Raw genomic sequence first — 16,230 nt, 5'->3', positions numbered from 1 at the left:
CATTTGAAAATTAGATACTCTTTGCTAGTAGAACAGGTAAAAGAGCTTTATGGAAAAAATATACTAGAAAACGTGCTGGGGATAGAGAGTTTGGTGAAGCAAGGGTCATGCTTTTTTTTAGGAGATTAAGAGCAAGTGTCAGTAGGTTATTTTAACAAAGTGCTATGATAGTGATTAGGCATACGTTCACCAGTGTAAGGGCTCGGGTCCGGTGGGGGAATGTTCACAGCTGGGCTGGAGAGCCACGGAGGCACCAGAACTTAAGAGTGGAAGATTGCTTTTTGCCCACGTAAATGCCAGCATTTCCCAAATTTACCAAACCCAAGACACAAAGGAGACATTGCACCAACTATGCCATCCTGGTGGATATAGATGGGGAGTACAGGAGGGGTAAGGCATTCTCAGAGAACAAAGGAATGGTCTTTCTTGTTAATTGCTGCAGGACTCATGTGCTCTAAAAATACTTTATAAAAGCAGAAAACAGAAAACAGCAACCTACTACTTTCCCCACATGATGTAAAGTGTCGGGTATGAGAATGAACAAAATAAAGTCCCTGACCTCATGGGGCTTGAACGGGGAGACAGACAGCAAACAAACAAGAGAACGCATCATATGATTTACTGATCTATTGTAAGATTTACCAATTGACCTTACAGTTGGAGGGGCGTCCACAGCCCCGGCCTTGGTCAGCACTGAGTTCCAGGCCATCTCCCTGCCTCTGGACTTGTGTATCACGGGCTGTAGAAAAGTCTTCTCGTAGTGGGCAGTTAGTTCTGTGGCTTTTAAATAAGGCTGCAGGGGGTTGATTAAATTGGATCTAGAAAGATGGGCCAAAACGAGTGGAGTGGGACAATATTCGACATAAAAAAGGGAGCAAAGCAAAGCCGGGGGCTCCAGGATACAAAAACTACTATATGGCTAGAGGTCGGGGGAGACCCACATTTTGTAGGGCCTGAAGCTGATCACATTTGGAGGCCTTCTGTAAGAGAAAGGATAAAAATTTAAGGATAGGAAATTAGGTACAAAAATATTGATTTAAAATGAGACATGCATCACAATAAGCTATGCAATTTAAAAGGCCGACAAACACCATAAACTTCAAAAATAGCCACAAGAAAACATTTAATAAACCACCTGACACACCTCAATCATACTATTTTCCCCACATTTTTTCGCTGCATACCCTCCCCCCAGCTCTACTGAGGTCTAGTTGACAATGAAAAATTGTGCATATTTAAGGTGTACAACTTGCTGATTTGATATATGGATATATTGTGAAATATTCAAGTGTGTGTGTGTGTGTTTTGCGAACACTCAAGATCCAGCTTAGCAGATACAAGCATACAATGTTGTTAACTCTAGTCACGTGGGTGTGCATTAGCTCTCCAGAATGTATTTATCTTGCATAACTGAAACTTTGTGTCTCTTGAACACAACCTCCCCCATACCCCTAGCTGCATGCCCTTTGACTACTTTTTTAATTTTGTAACGTGTTTTCTAGAGAAGAATGGAAATGTACTTCACATACAGGTGAACTTGCTGTTTGTGGTACTGCGACAGGTTTGTGTCCTCACAAACGCAAGAATTCACATCAATTCTATTTCCCGTAAAAATGTATAGTGCATTTATAATCGTATATGCTGCAGTTAGAGTATATTCCTGAGGGGAGAGAACTTCCATTTTGACCAGGTGTAGGTGAGAGAGCCGACCCCCATCTAACAATACTATGTGTTTTATGATGGAAAGAATAGCCACGAACTACCTTCTGGCTTCAGGAAGCTATATCTAAACTCTGTGACTGCTTTGCTACTGGAACCTTCCGGTGCTGGGGAGAGTGGGAAAGTTCAGAGGGATACCAGCAGTATACTGCATAGTAGGCACGTGACTGGCGGCCATTCCTACACCTGGGTGGCTAGAAATAAGGTAACTATATGTGGGAACTGAAAACCACACAGATACATCCCATCAGGGTCAAGGCTCATTCTTTGGGTCAGGCAAGTGCAAGTTTGGCCCCTTAAGCTTTGCTCCCTTGTCTCCTTCCTTCCCTCACCTTGGTCCTGGCTCTGTATCCATTAAACGCAAACGAAATGTCTCCCCAACTTTACTTTACTTTGGCTTGATCCTCAGAATGTCCACTGCCACATCACAGCTTCTCCGTATGAGAAGTTAGAGTTGAAAGAGATAGTGGGATTAATTGGTGATGGTTAAAATATATGATTTTGAAAAATTTACAAAAACATAACCATGTGTTCACACTGCTAGGGGCCCCAGGGCCTTGGAGAGGTTCTCTGCAAATGAGGGGCCATGGATTCAAGGCTCCTGCCTCTTGGTAAATCCACCTCTGCATTCCAACTACAGCCACACTTCCAAGGCTGAGTTTATCACTCTGTCTTATTTTTGCTTTCAAGGACACTGGGTAAGAACTCAGGCTCTGGAGCCAGACTACTTGAATCCTGGCACTGCCAATCCCTCGCTTGTGGGACCTCAGCATTTTATCTAATATCTCTGTGCCTCGGATTTTCTCATCCTATACCCATAAGATGGGTATAAGTAATGATAAGATGACAGGAACTAGCTCATGCTGAGTGCTTACCAGTGTCTGGCACGTAAGAAAGGATCGATGTTTATTAGCTACTGTAACTTTTATTATTAGTATCACCATTCGTGTTCACAGTATGTGCCTCTTCTCACACCACAGTGCAAACCCCGAGGAGCCTTTGTGTCCGGACTAGGCCCAGAAAGGCTTCCCTGTCTTTCCGGATGGACTGCTGACTAGATGTAGAGGAAGGAGTCACAGATAAACGGATTCCCCACCACCACCATAATACTAACGTCACCACATTACATTTAAGCAAATGTAGGAATTGGGGCTATAAAGACATTTGCTGGTTCAGGGCACGCCAAAGAGAAAGTCACACGAGCATTAACAAAGGACCTGACGTTCTTTTGCTCTCAAACGACAGAATACATTACTTTGGAAGAAGAAAAATCACACGACGGGCAGCGGCTAGACATTAAACGAAAAGTTGGCTGTTAATTCAGCCTCCTTCCGACGACTGTCCCCCAGGCATTTCACTGCCCCCCTCGGGTGCAGCGCTGTGGCCGAGGAGGCCGGGACCGCGTGGAGAAGGGGGCGAGGGGCGCAGGGCCCGGAGGAGCCTGGCCGCCGGCCGCGTGGACGCAGGCGGCGGGACCGCGGGCCTCTAGGCGGTGGCGTCAGTGTCGGCGCCGGGAGGAGCTGCCCTCTGCCGGCCCGGCTCCTCGGCGCCGCCCCAATCGGGCGTCCGGCGGCCCCCCGGCGGCTGTCTGGGTCCCCCGCCCGCGGCCGCGGTCCCGCCCCCCGCGCGCCCGGCTCCGGCTCCGGCTCCGGCTCGAGCGCAGAGCGCGGCGCGCAGGCGGGGGCGCTGTGGGCCCGGCGCGGTGAACGAACGGCCGCCCCGCCTCCTCCCCGCGCCCGCCCCCAGCGCGCCTGGCCGCCGGGAAGCGGGAGGAGACAGCGCGGGGCTCCGCGCCGCTCGGCCCGCAGTCCTCGGCCGCGGAACGGAGCCGGCGCCGCGCGAGCCCGAGTCCAGCCCGAGCCGCCCGGCCGCCTTTGTCTGCACCTCGCGCCTGGGTCGGGGACAGCTCCCCCCGCGGCGGGCGCGGGCCGATGCCCCCGCAGCAGGGGGACCCCGCGTTCCCGGGCCGCTGCGAGGCGCCGCCCGTGCCGCCCCGCCGGGAGCGTGGGGGGCGCGGGCCCGGGGCGCCGGGGGGCCGGGGGCGCGCGGGCGGCGCGGAGGGGCGCGGCGTCAAGTGCGTGCTGGTCGGCGACGGCGCGGTGGGCAAGACCAGCCTGGTGGTGAGCTACACCACCAACGGCTACCCCACCGAGTACATCCCCACCGCCTTCGACAACTTCTCAGGTGAGCGGGGCCGGGGCCGGGGGCCTGCGGGGGGCGTGGGGCCGCGGGGACCGGGAGCCTTAACCCTGGCGCGGGAAGCGGCGGTCGCCTCGCCATTCAGGGGCAGACGGTGGGGTCTAACAGGTCGCGCCCAGGTGGCCTGGTCAGTTTCCTGGGTAGAGAAGTTGCGTCAGGTCGACGTTGCTGGCGCTGCTGCCGGGTTTCGATCGGAAGGTGACGCGCAGGTGCCATTACCTGTGGCCCGAGGGTCCGTCCTTTCCTGTTGGTGGCTCCCCTCCCGAGGGCGTCTCCACTTTTAAAGAGCCGCGGAGACGGGGGAAGAGAGTGGATTTAGTGGAAATGGCACTAGAAGCACTAGGGAGGACCGAGGTTTGGATTAAACCTGGAGAGTAAACACAGCTTCTTCCCTCCGAGCACCAACGCTTCCCCTGCCCCCGCTTCCACCGCCCCCATGGGCTCTGTTTCTGAGTCTTAGTATCTTTTCAGTATCTCTTTAAGCTACTGAAAGCTCTGATGTGTACAGTGCTATATCATTTGGTTTGGTAGCTATCAAGATAAAGGAGTCCTTATTCTTGATTTTTCAAGTCTTTTTGAAATTTAAGAAAAAGTTAAAATCCATGGAAGCTAGGGTGAAACACTTTCTCTGTTTTTTTTTTTTTTAAAGCACACACACACACACACACACACACAGTCACACACAAGCTTCTCGATCTTTTGGAAAGTCATGGTGGCAAGGACTTGCTTTCTTCCACCTGGAAGGCACCCTAGGTAAAACAGTGCTGTGCTACTGGGTTTCCCACCTAAACGATACTGTTTTTTTCCTTTTTTTCCCTCCTCCCAACTGAGTAGTGTAAACATGTATAAACAATTTAGAAAGTTGTATTGAGACAAAACGGAGTACTTCATTCAAATAGAAACCTCAGAGCCGCGCCCTGATGCAGGCCCCTCCCCAGATACCCCTTCCCAGTGGAAAGGTGGGAATGGTTTTCTTTCCTTTCCTTTTCTCTTTTAATCCGCTCTTTGAGCTGACATGGAGAGATAAGCTGTGCCCTCTTTTATAAGCAGGACAATGCGGGCAGCCTGTGTTTGCACGTGTTCTCAAAACAAGCCACACTTTTATGATAAACCCCAAAGTCACCGAACGTTTCCCAAGGGAAAGCAGAATTATTTGTGAGATTTTTCCACTGACTTAAAGCTGCAAGGTTGGTTCCCACTTACCCCCCAGTGTTGTTTTTGGGTTTTTTGAAACAAGTGTGACAGGAAAATAAACCTTCTGGGGCTGGGAGAAGAGCGCAGGCCCTTCTGGGTGCCGTCAAAGCTTCTGGCCTCCTGCCTTCTCTGGGGCACGGAGCGAATTGCCCACCCTGCAGGTTTGGGTGCAGAAATGCCTCACGGGCCTCTTTGTTTTAGGCAAGTCTTGAATTCACTGGGGACCCAGAATAGGAGCTGAAGGGTTTGGAGTGAGAATGGTCATACAAATTAAAACTATCATTCTTCTGGAAAAGGTTAAAAGAGACCCCCCTGACAGTCCTTTTGGTCTTATTTTTAAGCTGTGGTTTCCGTGGATGGGCGGCCCGTGAGACTCCAGCTCTGTGACACTGCAGGACAGGTCAGTATCACATCGCTGCTCAGTGCTGGGCGAGGACAGGGCCTTTTAAAGCCCTTCACCCCCGCCCCAGCTGGGCCATTCTAGAGCCCCACCCCCACGTATGGCCCCTCACAGAGGGTGGTGGTGGTGACACAGAGCTCCGTGCCAATAAAACAGGGTTTGGCCCGGCTCTGTGTGGGCAGGACAGGGGAAACAGGGTCAAGAGACGTTCTTATCTTCTGGGAATTTCGGATCTTATTTACTTTCTGGTTTTTATTAAAAATTATCAATGTTGCTTTGTGCTCATTTCTCAAAGTAAGTTGGCCGTAGCTTACGATCATTTTATTAAAGGTCAGCAAGCCAAATACTTAATAAACTTACTCAAGGAGAAGATGGAGTTCACGTCAGTAAGTGTTAATGTTTCCCTTCCTGAGCATGGTTGGACTTGCTGGGGTTGCTCCCATCCCTTGAAGCAGAGATACAGCGGCCCAGGCTGTCCTGAGCTGGAGGAATGAATGAGCCGGGACCTGATCCTTCCGAATCGCGAACATTTATTCCTGTCTTGGCCAGGCACTTGGACAAGACAGCCAGGGAGCTGGTGGGAAGACCCGGTGTGAGGTCCCCTTTGGGGTGTCCCTGAAGAGCTCCAGGGACCCCGGTCCCCCCGAATGGTGTTCACGTCACTGAGTTCTCACCGTGCTCTGTGAGGGCCCAGGGTGCCGTCTCTTGAGTTAGCCAAAGTGACAAGTTACTAAGCATGTAGTCTCCCCAGCACTTGAGAAAGTGCTGGGGTACTTTGTCGGCAGGTAAAAGTGCCCACTTCACTTCTGAGGTGTCACACGACCATATACATTGAAGAAGAAGCTGGCTTTCCAGTGTCCCCAAGAACCTCCTCCACACCAGGGCTTCTCAGTTACTCACCCACTTGGGACAGCAAATCCAGTCAGGGCTTTGTTTTTCAAACCTCGATGTGACACAAAGACTGGGCAGCCTTGATCCCCAGCAGAACGCTGGTTTGGCGGTGGCCACGGTGGCACACGTCATAGCCAAACCTCTTCTGCTCTGTCCTTACCCTTCCACTGGGGCTTCCCAGTTCCCCTTTATGGGGAGCAGAAAAAACCAACCGGTCTGCATTTTCTTGCCTGTGGAAAAGAAAAATCAAAGAACACAGGCTCTTCTAATATTTAATCTTTCTGGACGCCCTGCTGCTATTTATAATGAAAGCTTAATTGCTTTGTATAAAGATGTTTTTCCTACCTTGGGTCAGATTTTCTGATGTTTAAAATGAAGGCCGGGACTTCCCTGGAGGTCCAGTGGTTGAGACTCTGGGCTTCCAACGTGGGGAGCGTGGGTTCGATCCCTGGTCGGGGAACTAGGATCCCGCATGCCGTACAGCACAGCCAAAAAATAAAATAAAATGAGGGTCGAGTAGTGCCTCCGTAAACAGAGGCCTCCCTTTTGTAGCAAGATGTGGCGGCTGAACAGCCTGAGAATAAGACAGAAGGCGGGAGAACTCAAGACACCAAAGGGTGTGCTTATCTGGGACCCTTTAGGGAGGAGCAGGCAGCCCGGTGCAGGCAGCTGCCCACCGCTGGCTCGCCTGTCAGGTGTTGGTTCTGCTGGCAGACATGGCTTCCCGGGCTGGGGTTCCCTGCCTCATGCCTTCTCGGTGCCTGGTACAGAGTGGGGCTTCTTCACGGTTTGTAGAGTGGATCAATCAATAAATGGAGTGCTGGGTCCTGGGGGAGGCAAACTTTAAGTCATGGGCTTGCCGCTCAACAGACTTACAGTCTACCTGTTAGTAGAACTTGTGAAAGAAACCAGTGAGGTTACAGGAGGAGGACAGCAAAGTCAGCTCAAGGGGCAGGATGGGTAGACCCAGGAGGAAAATCTCTGAGCAATTTTGAAAGAGGAATAGGTCTTTTACCAGGAATACTATGTAGAAATGATCCTGAATTATCAAGAAAGAATTTAATTTTTTCCTTAATAGGGTCTGTTTCAAAGTCAGGGCATCAAGAGAATCATTTTAGACGTATTTTCATGGAAAAGGTTCATAATTCGGGAAATGAAAAGGTTTTGGTGCAAGTTGGTAAGCTTTGGTTTATTTGGAAATTATCCTTCTGCTCTCCCAGCAGTTATTCTTGTTTGTTTGTTTGTTTTTTGAATAGATCCATTGTTTTATTTATTTACTTATTTTTGGCTGCGTTGGGTCTTCATTGCTGGGCGCAGGCTTTCTCCAATTGCGGCCAGCGGGGGCTGCTCTCCGTTGCGCTGCGCGAGCTTCTCATGGCAGTGGCTTCTCTTGTTGCGGAGCACGGGCTCTAGGCACGCGGGCTTCAGTAGCTGTGGCACGTGAGCTCAGTAGTTGTGGCTCGTGGGCTCTAGAGCGCAGGCTCAGTAGCTGTGGCGCACGGGCCTAGTTGCTCCGTGGCATAGCTGGATCTTCCCGGACCAGGGCTCGAACCTGGGACCCCTGCATTGGCAGGCGGATTCTTAACCACTGTGCCACCAGGGAAGCCCTCCCAGCAGTTTTTTTGGTTGAGATTCACAGTATTTCTTACCTGATTAGTAAGTATGTCTAATTGTGTAAGGAATGAGGCCAACCGTCTACAGATTTGTAGAAAACCAGCTTTAAAAACTATTTGTGAAAAATACACAGCTGGTGAGATAAAGTCAGTTTTTTCCCTCTCCCCAAGTATCAGTATTTGCTTTGACCATAAGCAAAGCTGGGTAAGGTGGTAGTCCTTTCCTACCCTCCCTACTCCAGATCTGATAAACTACCTTTTAAGGGACTTGATTTGACACGTGCCATATTCCCTTCGTGTTGTCCCAGCCCGTGGCACTGCGCCCACCCCCACAGGCAGTTGTCATGGTAGCTTCCTGAGGACACAGCGACTCCAGCGACCTCCTTTGCAAAGTCCCAGAGAATGTGAGCACCGGTGGCCGTCGCCTAGGGACCAAACGCAGGTTTCACATAGCAGCTGAGAGCTGGGTAAATAACTAGAAATCGCTTCTTGTGCCTTGGAGTTTTCTTGTTGGGGGCTCAGTGAGCATGTAAGATGTTAAAAGGAGTTTTTAATGCTGTGGAAATTTCACTGTGATCAATTTCACACCACGTGAAATTGATCAGACTGAAAGAGCCTGACCAATAGCAGGTGAAAACTCTTCAGCCTTCTGAACCATGAGGCACTTGGGGAAATCTTTATACTTAAAAAAAAGAAATCCGACTGCAGCTTGACTAGCACTGCTGTCCAGCGGCCTGTCAATCCCACCCGGCCCTGCCCTGCCCTGAATCCCAGGCACATCTCTGGGCCTCAGAACATGTTTCCTTGAGGGTCCATTACAGTTGGCCTTATCACACGTATGTGTGCTGCATTTATTTCAGCAGATAGCTAAGATTTCTGGTCAGCAGGATTTAATTTCTGCCTTGCTTCCCGAGTCCCTCAGCCAGAACCTCAGAGGTCTGGGAGCCAGATTGCCAAAGCCCGGTCACGAGGCCTGGGCCTGTGCTCACCTTTCTTTTTATTGGTAACGCAACCCCAGATCCAGGGCCCAGCAGGTGCAGTGACTGCCAGCAGCGCGGGCAACGCCTCCGTCCTGTGCTTCTTCCTTGCAGGCCTCCGAGAACAGAGGGAATGTTTCATTAAAAGATCCTCGTGGCTGGGCCGTGGGCCACCTGGATGGGTTTCTGTGTTTCTTCTTTCAGCACAGAGTTGGCACTAAGAAATCCAAGGCTTTTTTTCTTCTTTCTTTCTCTTTAACTTTTGCATGTAGAAGTCGGAGAAGTGGCAGTGACACGGAGAGAGGCCGTATTCCTTCCTGAGGAAGGACTTTAATACTGGTTGACTTTAATATTGTTACTTGGGTGTTGCCCCACAAACTGAAATACGGAGCCTCAGATGAGGAAAGTGAACTCAAATAAAAAGATCCAGGCTTCCCTTATCCCTAGAAAAAGGCCACAGATGCAGCATAACATAATAATAGCTCGTAAATAATCATATGTGTCAACTGAGCGGCAGAAACCTGGGTGACGTTTACCTTTTCCTTGCTGCTGGGAATCTGTTTGTCACCTTATGCCGGAGGATGGTTGGCACCCACATATAGAAATTTCAAATAGAAATGAGATGATGTAAATGTTTTCCTAGAAGAGAGATGAGTGAAAGCTTTCAGTTAGCTAAATATGGTGCTGCAGGGAACTCTAGGGTGTTTGATATAAAGAAACACTGATTTGGAGACAGATGTCCCTACAAGGGCTGAGGCCATGTCTGTCTGTCCCCAGCCAAATCCCCTGGAGTCTGGTGTCTGATGCGTGGTGCCTGGAGTCCCACATGCATCTCTGTTAGTGAGTGAGTGCGGCACGGCCTTCAGCAGCGTGGTGGGTGGTTGGTTTATATAATCAGCTCTAACTTGTTCCATCCAGTTCTCTATCCCTCAGAAGTTGGGTGGGTACACCCTTTCTCTGGTTCTTTATCCTCCCAAAGCTTCGTGCGTGGGGGCCTCTGGGATTCATGGAGAGAAAAGAAGGGAGGGAAAGTAAAAGAAAAGGAGGGAGGGAGAAAAAGATAAATCAAGAAGTGTTATATCCAGCAAGTGTGAGACTGTATTCACCAGTGTTGTATGTGACATTGAGAGGCACACATTCTCTGGGTCCCTAATGAGAGTGGCCAAGTCTGGGTCCTCAACTCCAGACCTGTGTCTGATTCCCATGATTCTGCACCGCGTGTGCCCTGAATGTGCCCTGGGTGCCCAGCGCAGATGGGATGGAACAGGCATGGCTCATCACTGCTGTGAGGATGGGCAGGGATGGGTCCTTACAGAGGCGCTGGGTTCACAGACTGGGGTTCCCTGGAGTCAGGGTGGAGCCCCGAGGATCAGCATGGGTACTGTGTTCGTTTTAAGAGCCTGACTAAGTACCAGAGTTGAAGGAGTGGGTCTGAGTTACTCTGTGCTGAAGCCTAGAGAAAGTAAATTTTATTTTGAAAATCCATCTAATTTAAGGACCTTTCCTATGGTAAATTGCAAGTAGGTCTAGAGCATCAAGGAAAATGTTGAGCATGTCGGGCAGGTTTCCAGGGGCTGGGAGCATTGCCCCACTTGGCAACAGGGGCCTTTTGAGGACTCTCGCTCTTCCTTCCATCCCTCGTGGGCTTTCTGTTACCTGCCAGACCCTCTCCAGAAAAACGGTCTTTGTGCTGATGAGAACTGATGTAAAAGATAACGTGTGGGTGTTTGGCTCGCTTGCAGGATGAGTTTGACAAGCTCCGGCCTCTGTGCTACACCAGCGCCGACATCTTCCTCCTGTGCTTCAGTGTCGTGGGCCCCTCCTCCTTCCAGAACGTCAGTGAGAAATGGGTGCCAGAGATTCGCTGCCACTGTCCCAAAGCCCCCATCATCCTCGTGGGGACGCAGTCGGATCTCAGAGAAGACGTCAAAGTCCTCATCGAGCTGGACAAATGCAAAGAGAAACCCGTGCCCGAGGAGGCGGCCAGGTTGTGTGCTGAGGAGATCAAAGCTGCCTCCTACATCGAGTGCTCGGCCTTGACTCAGAAGAACCTCAAAGAGGTCTTTGATGCAGCCATCGTCGCCGGAATCCAGTACTCGGACTCTCAGCAGCAGCCCAGGAAGTCCAAGAGCAGGACTCCGGACAAGATGAAGACCCTGTCCAAGTCCTGGTGGAAGAAGTACTGCTGTTTCGTATGATGCTGGTGGGGCCCCGACGGGCTGTGTTCCGACGAACTCCGCACTAGAGGCTATATTAGCTGAAACAACTCCTTTGACCATGTAGAACCTGTATAGAGAATGCGCGTGTATATGGATTATAGGAGATGCTCCAATGTATGTATCCTTTCTTGCCTTTGACCTTCTCGTTTGTTTGAGCCGAGGGATGAGATACTTATGCAAGAGGTCTTTGAAGTAAGTTAAGCGTTTGTCATGACTCTGGGAATTTAGAGCTCTAGACCATTGGATTAATTTATATCTAATATGAAAAGGCACCTCAGATCTGGGCGTCCAGAGTGAAATTTTGCCACGAGATAATGCACAGAAGAACAAAGAGGAAATGGCATGGTTAGCTGTCCCTTGATTGAGGGCCAGCTATGGTCAGAGTAACTCTTAGCTTTGAAACCTCATACTTTTCCCCCTTTTTTTTAAGGAGCAAAAATCTGAGAAAAAAAAAGAGAGAGACCTTTGCCTATAAAACCTCAAATCAGTCACTTTGGTTGTATTCTTATACCTGGTTGCTTAAGATTTAAAAGCAACCAACAAAAAAACATGCCACTAACTATGGTGCTGTGTAGACCAAAAAGGAAAAGTTGTTGATGGGAGTTTTTCATCCTGAGACCGTATCAACAGCCAAAATGCCATGAGGAGTGTAGCAAGTGATAGCTCTGTTTTCTTTAGGGAGTGATTCACGTTGAGCTCACAGCATGGTATTTGCTGTCATACACATGAGCCAAACTGCCTGAACCTCTGTGATGACAGCGCTCAGGAGACCTGTCGGGGTTGTTTCTTACCTTCTAGGCTTCCCTTGCCCCATCTTCAGGGGCCGTGAACCCTCTTGCAAGGCCTGTAGCAGGCGGATGTTTGGGGGACACAAAATGTCCTTATTTTCCTGAAGTCAGCGTAAAGGTACTTCTTTGTGTACGCACGCAAACACGGATCTAGAGGTGGCCATTCTTGCTTCTGATTCAGACTTTTAAACAGTTAATGGGAAAAAATGTGGCCCCAGAAGCAGCTGTGAGGGAAGCCTGGCTTCCTCTTTTAACACTTTCTGGAACAGATCTCTTTTTGATGATGCCTTGAGATGTGATTCTAGGTGTATCTTCACACATTTTGGAGCCCATGTTAAAACATGAGCATCTCTTAGAACCTATTTTAATATGAATGTCTCTTGAAACCTATTAAAACAGCCAGTGAAATCCACACATGCCTTTCAGGGAGCTGGTGATAGAGACAGCGCCTCGTGTGGGATCAGTGGTGGCAGGGACCGCAGCACCCTTGCTCAGCTGTCTCCTCACTGTGGAACAGTCAGAAAACCACAGATTGGTGACATGTTTGTGTTCTTCCAGGTGGCGGTTTTTAGGGCTTCATGTTCTGGAGGGGGAAAGTGCCCAAAGTGCCAGAGAGCAGTTTTACTCTGGGATGGGGCTGCTTCTGAGATGCCGAGAAGTAGCTGAATGCATCAGATTGTGACGTCAGGCTTGCAGTGGTGATGCAGATCTACCAAAATCAGTCAGTAACTGGGGAAATCTCTGTAATGCCAGCAGGTAGAGGAGTTTATCTTTCTGTGGGTCTTGTCCTTTTTATGTTAAAAAAAAAAATCCAATTTGTGTTTCTTTTTACAGAAAGTAAATGATCAGACTATACTTTAGGTTAGAGGCTTCTTTTATTTCTACTAGTAAATAAAATTAACTAATTTCCTTGTTTAAAAACTGAAAAACATGCTGTTTATTATTTATTTTTCAATACATTGAAATTGATATCATTGCTTCCTGAAGCGTTTAGTTACATCCTGAGTGAATAAAATTACTTCATTTGTGGAAATGCCCCAAATGGACCTAATGAAATGTGTTCGAAGCTTGGTGCCTGGCTCACCTACCCGTGAGCTTCCCAGACGGGGCTCTGCCTGCCCTGGTGTGGAGCGGGTGAGGAAGGGTTATTTGACTGGCAAGTGATTTCAAACAGTATTTTTATAGTAAAGCAAATGTCATGGAGTAAAATGCAAGTTAATTTTTAAGACTGAACACAAAACTTGAAAGAAATTTTATGCCTGTGACAGCATATGGGGCTCTTCTTGGTCCCCCGGTGGAGGGGGGAACCTTTGCCACCCTCTGCCTTTAGGGCCAGCGGTTGGTGAGGAACACCTCTGTGGTCCAGTCCCAGAGCTTTACTCATGTTTCATTTTCAGCCCCGCTTGATGCAGCCTGTACTATTAGTGCGAAAAACCCAGAAGGTTGACACTGAGATGCAACAGGTTTTAATATGTTGCCAAATTTATAGAAGAGTAAATGCACAATTGTACTCGAGGTTTTCCTCCATTTTTACTTCTTGGGGAAAATAAAGATTTGGGCAGAAAAGTTTTTAAAAGTATGTGCTCGAGTTAAATATAAATTTGATTCACTTCAGAGCTCAGACGTTGTTAAACTTACAGCTTGGTATCGAGGAGGACGTTTTATCAGAGTTGTGCTTTGGGAAATACCCTAGCATAAGTCCTGCGGTGTAGGCCCGTCATAATTTAACAATACAGGGTCCTCTACAACTGTCATCTCTTTTCACCATGTGTGTAGAAATGAACCTTTTGTGATGTTGATCTCTGTGCTTGACACACTTATGAGAAACCACCCACCTCTTACACAAGCCCAGAGGAGGGCAGGTCTTCTCCCCAGTTTTCTAAAAGGAACAGCAGGTGCAAAGGCCCGGAGGCAGGTTACCTGGTGCCTTACCAAGTCATACTTTTCTGTTTTTCCATCATGTGGCACACGGGATCTTAGTTCCCCAACCAGGGATCAAACCCACACCCCCTCCAGTGGAAGCGCAGAGTCTTAACCACTGGACCACGGGGGAAGTTCCCACACTTTTCTGTTTTTAAGCGTAAATGACGTTGAGCAGAACGCTCTCCTTGAAGATGCTCTCCAGGAGGTGGTAGGAGATAAATTCTGACCTGTGTCTCTAACGGCACCTGTGTTTTCTACCAAAGAATTTCTTTGGGAGTGAAGAGAAGTTCAGGGGTGTGGAGAGGCAGGCCCCTGAGGTGTGGTGGGAATGCGTCTGTTCAGGGTGGGGTTTGAGAATTCCGAGTTCCATCTGAGATGAGCACCCTGTGGGTCTGTGTCTGTGATGGGCTGTGTGCTGACCTCCCTGTCTGTTCTAGGAGCCCAAGTCCAGGCCCAGAGCAGCAGTGAGCATGGGGTGACGCTGAGGTCACAGATACGCCTGGGCTTCCTCCTGTGGGGACAGGGCTGCCCTTCTCACAGGCCGTTGGTGTCCTGGGTGAGAGCACAGGTGCGCACATGGGGTAAACGTCTGCAGTGGCCCTGGGAGGAACCTGGGCTCCACCAGCTTCACAGTGAAGGCCAGCAGGGTTCCCCATCTGCAGGGGGTAGACAGCCTTCCTGGTCCTCTAGTGAAGGACAGGCCTGTCTCCTTCCTTCCCCACATCACCTTCCATGTCAAGGCTACGACTCTTTTGTATCCACTGACCAGTCAACCACAGTGGACTAGAAAACTGGGCAGAGAGCCACTAGAACCACTGCCCACCCACATGTGTCCTGGAGTGCCAAAAGCCAGACAGACAGCCAGCCTCATGGCCTCCACTGGCCTCCGAGAGCAGCCTGACCCTTGCCCAGAGGCACCTGGAAGTTTCTCCTCACCCAGCCCCAGTCCGACCTCCCTTATCTGGGTCAGGCCTTCCCGGGGTACAAGGACAGAGCTCCCAGTCCCTTTAGAGGAGTTCGGGGCATCTTCACAGAGATGTTCACATGACCTGAAAGGAGATGAGGGGAGAAAAGTTTTCTAAAAGGAACAGCAGGTGCAAAGACCCTGAGGCAGAGGAATGTCTGGCATGTTCTTGAGGCCAGTGTGGGTGTGGACAGGACAGAAGGAGTGCAGGGAGGGGAGGGGGAGGGGGAGGGGAGGGGGAGGGGGAGGGGGGAGAAGGGAAGGGAGGGGGAGAGGGGAGGGGAGGGGGAGAGGGGAGGGGAGGGGGAGAGGGGAGGGGAGGGGGAGAGGGGAGAGGAGGGGGAGGGGAGGGGAGGGAAGGGGAGGGGGAGGGGGAGAGGTTAGGAGGAAGCCATGACATCAGGGAGAGGCAATGGGCTGGGCCCAGCAGGCAGGCTGTTTGGGCTTGAATCCTGGCTCTGCCGCTTACTGGTTGTGGTTGCTTAAGCAGCGTAACCTCTTAATGTCTCTGTGCCTAAACTTTGGAATCTGTAAAGGGGATAAGCATGGCACCTGCCCCAATGGGCCCATGGAGTTATGAGTATGAAGGGCTGGTGCCCTGTAAGCCTCAGGAAATGTCCACTCTGACCGGACTTTTTGGTAACGTCTTCCTGGCAGGACGCCCAGTTGATCAACTTACACCTGGCCCCTGAAGGCTTTCTTCTTCATCTTTGTTAAATTTTATGAGGCTTACGCCTTTTATGCCTAATAGCACATTCATTTTTCAGTTTCCACTCGTTTTTATAGAAGAGAGAAATCCTTCAATTATGCCAGGCCTGGCACGGGCCGAGGGGGTGAGGGGTGCGCGTGCCAACTCTTCACCCCCGGCTGGAAAATGGGAAGACCGAGACAGAGCCCTGAGGCGGCCTGGAGCGTTGGGCGTTGGGCGAGGCTGCAGGTGAGTGGGGGGCCCGGGGCCCTGCATTCCTGCCAGGGCTGGGCCTCCCTCCACCCCCTTCACACGGGGAGGCCTTGCTCTCGTTTTTGTGAACTGGAGCCATTTTTAGAGCCCGTTTATCAGAGTCACCAACTGCAATGTCCCCTGTCACCCCAGGCAGCACCCACCCCTAACAGTAAAATCAGGATCTGCACATGACAGAGTCCTGTGGGTGGGGTCGATGCTCATCCCTAAAAGGAGACACATTTCTGGGCAGCATCTCTGCTCAGTCCCTCCTAATGTCCCACGTGCACTTCAGAGCTAACTTGCTGTGTTAGCTTCCTGTCACTGCTATAGCGAAAGACTGTAAACTTAGTGCCTTAGAACAACACAGATTTCTCACTACGGTCCTGGAGGTGGAATTCTG

The 16,230-nt window shown here is 50.2% G+C and overlaps 1 protein-coding gene across 1 annotated transcript; it reads left to right on the top strand.

The window, feature by feature from the left end:
• The first annotated feature begins 3,197 nt into the window (after positions 1-3,197).
• On the top strand, positions 3,198-13,638 carry RHOU (ras homolog family member U). The gene is made up of 3 exons (XM_079900283.1): positions 3,198-3,903; positions 5,454-5,512; positions 10,736-13,638. Exons 1-3 carry the CDS (start codon positions 3,651-3,653, stop codon positions 11,189-11,191), a joined length of 768 nt encoding a protein of 255 aa, XP_079756409.1. The 5' UTR covers positions 3,198-3,650; the 3' UTR covers positions 11,192-13,638.
• Positions 13,639-16,230: the final 2,592 nt, after the last annotated feature.

The sequence above is a fragment of the Stenella coeruleoalba genome (assembly GCF_951394435.1).
Source record: "Stenella coeruleoalba genome assembly, chromosome: 16".
NCBI lineage: Eukaryota > Metazoa > Chordata > Mammalia > Artiodactyla > Delphinidae > Stenella > Stenella coeruleoalba.
This window is presented reverse-complemented; position numbering and strand designations above follow the sequence as displayed.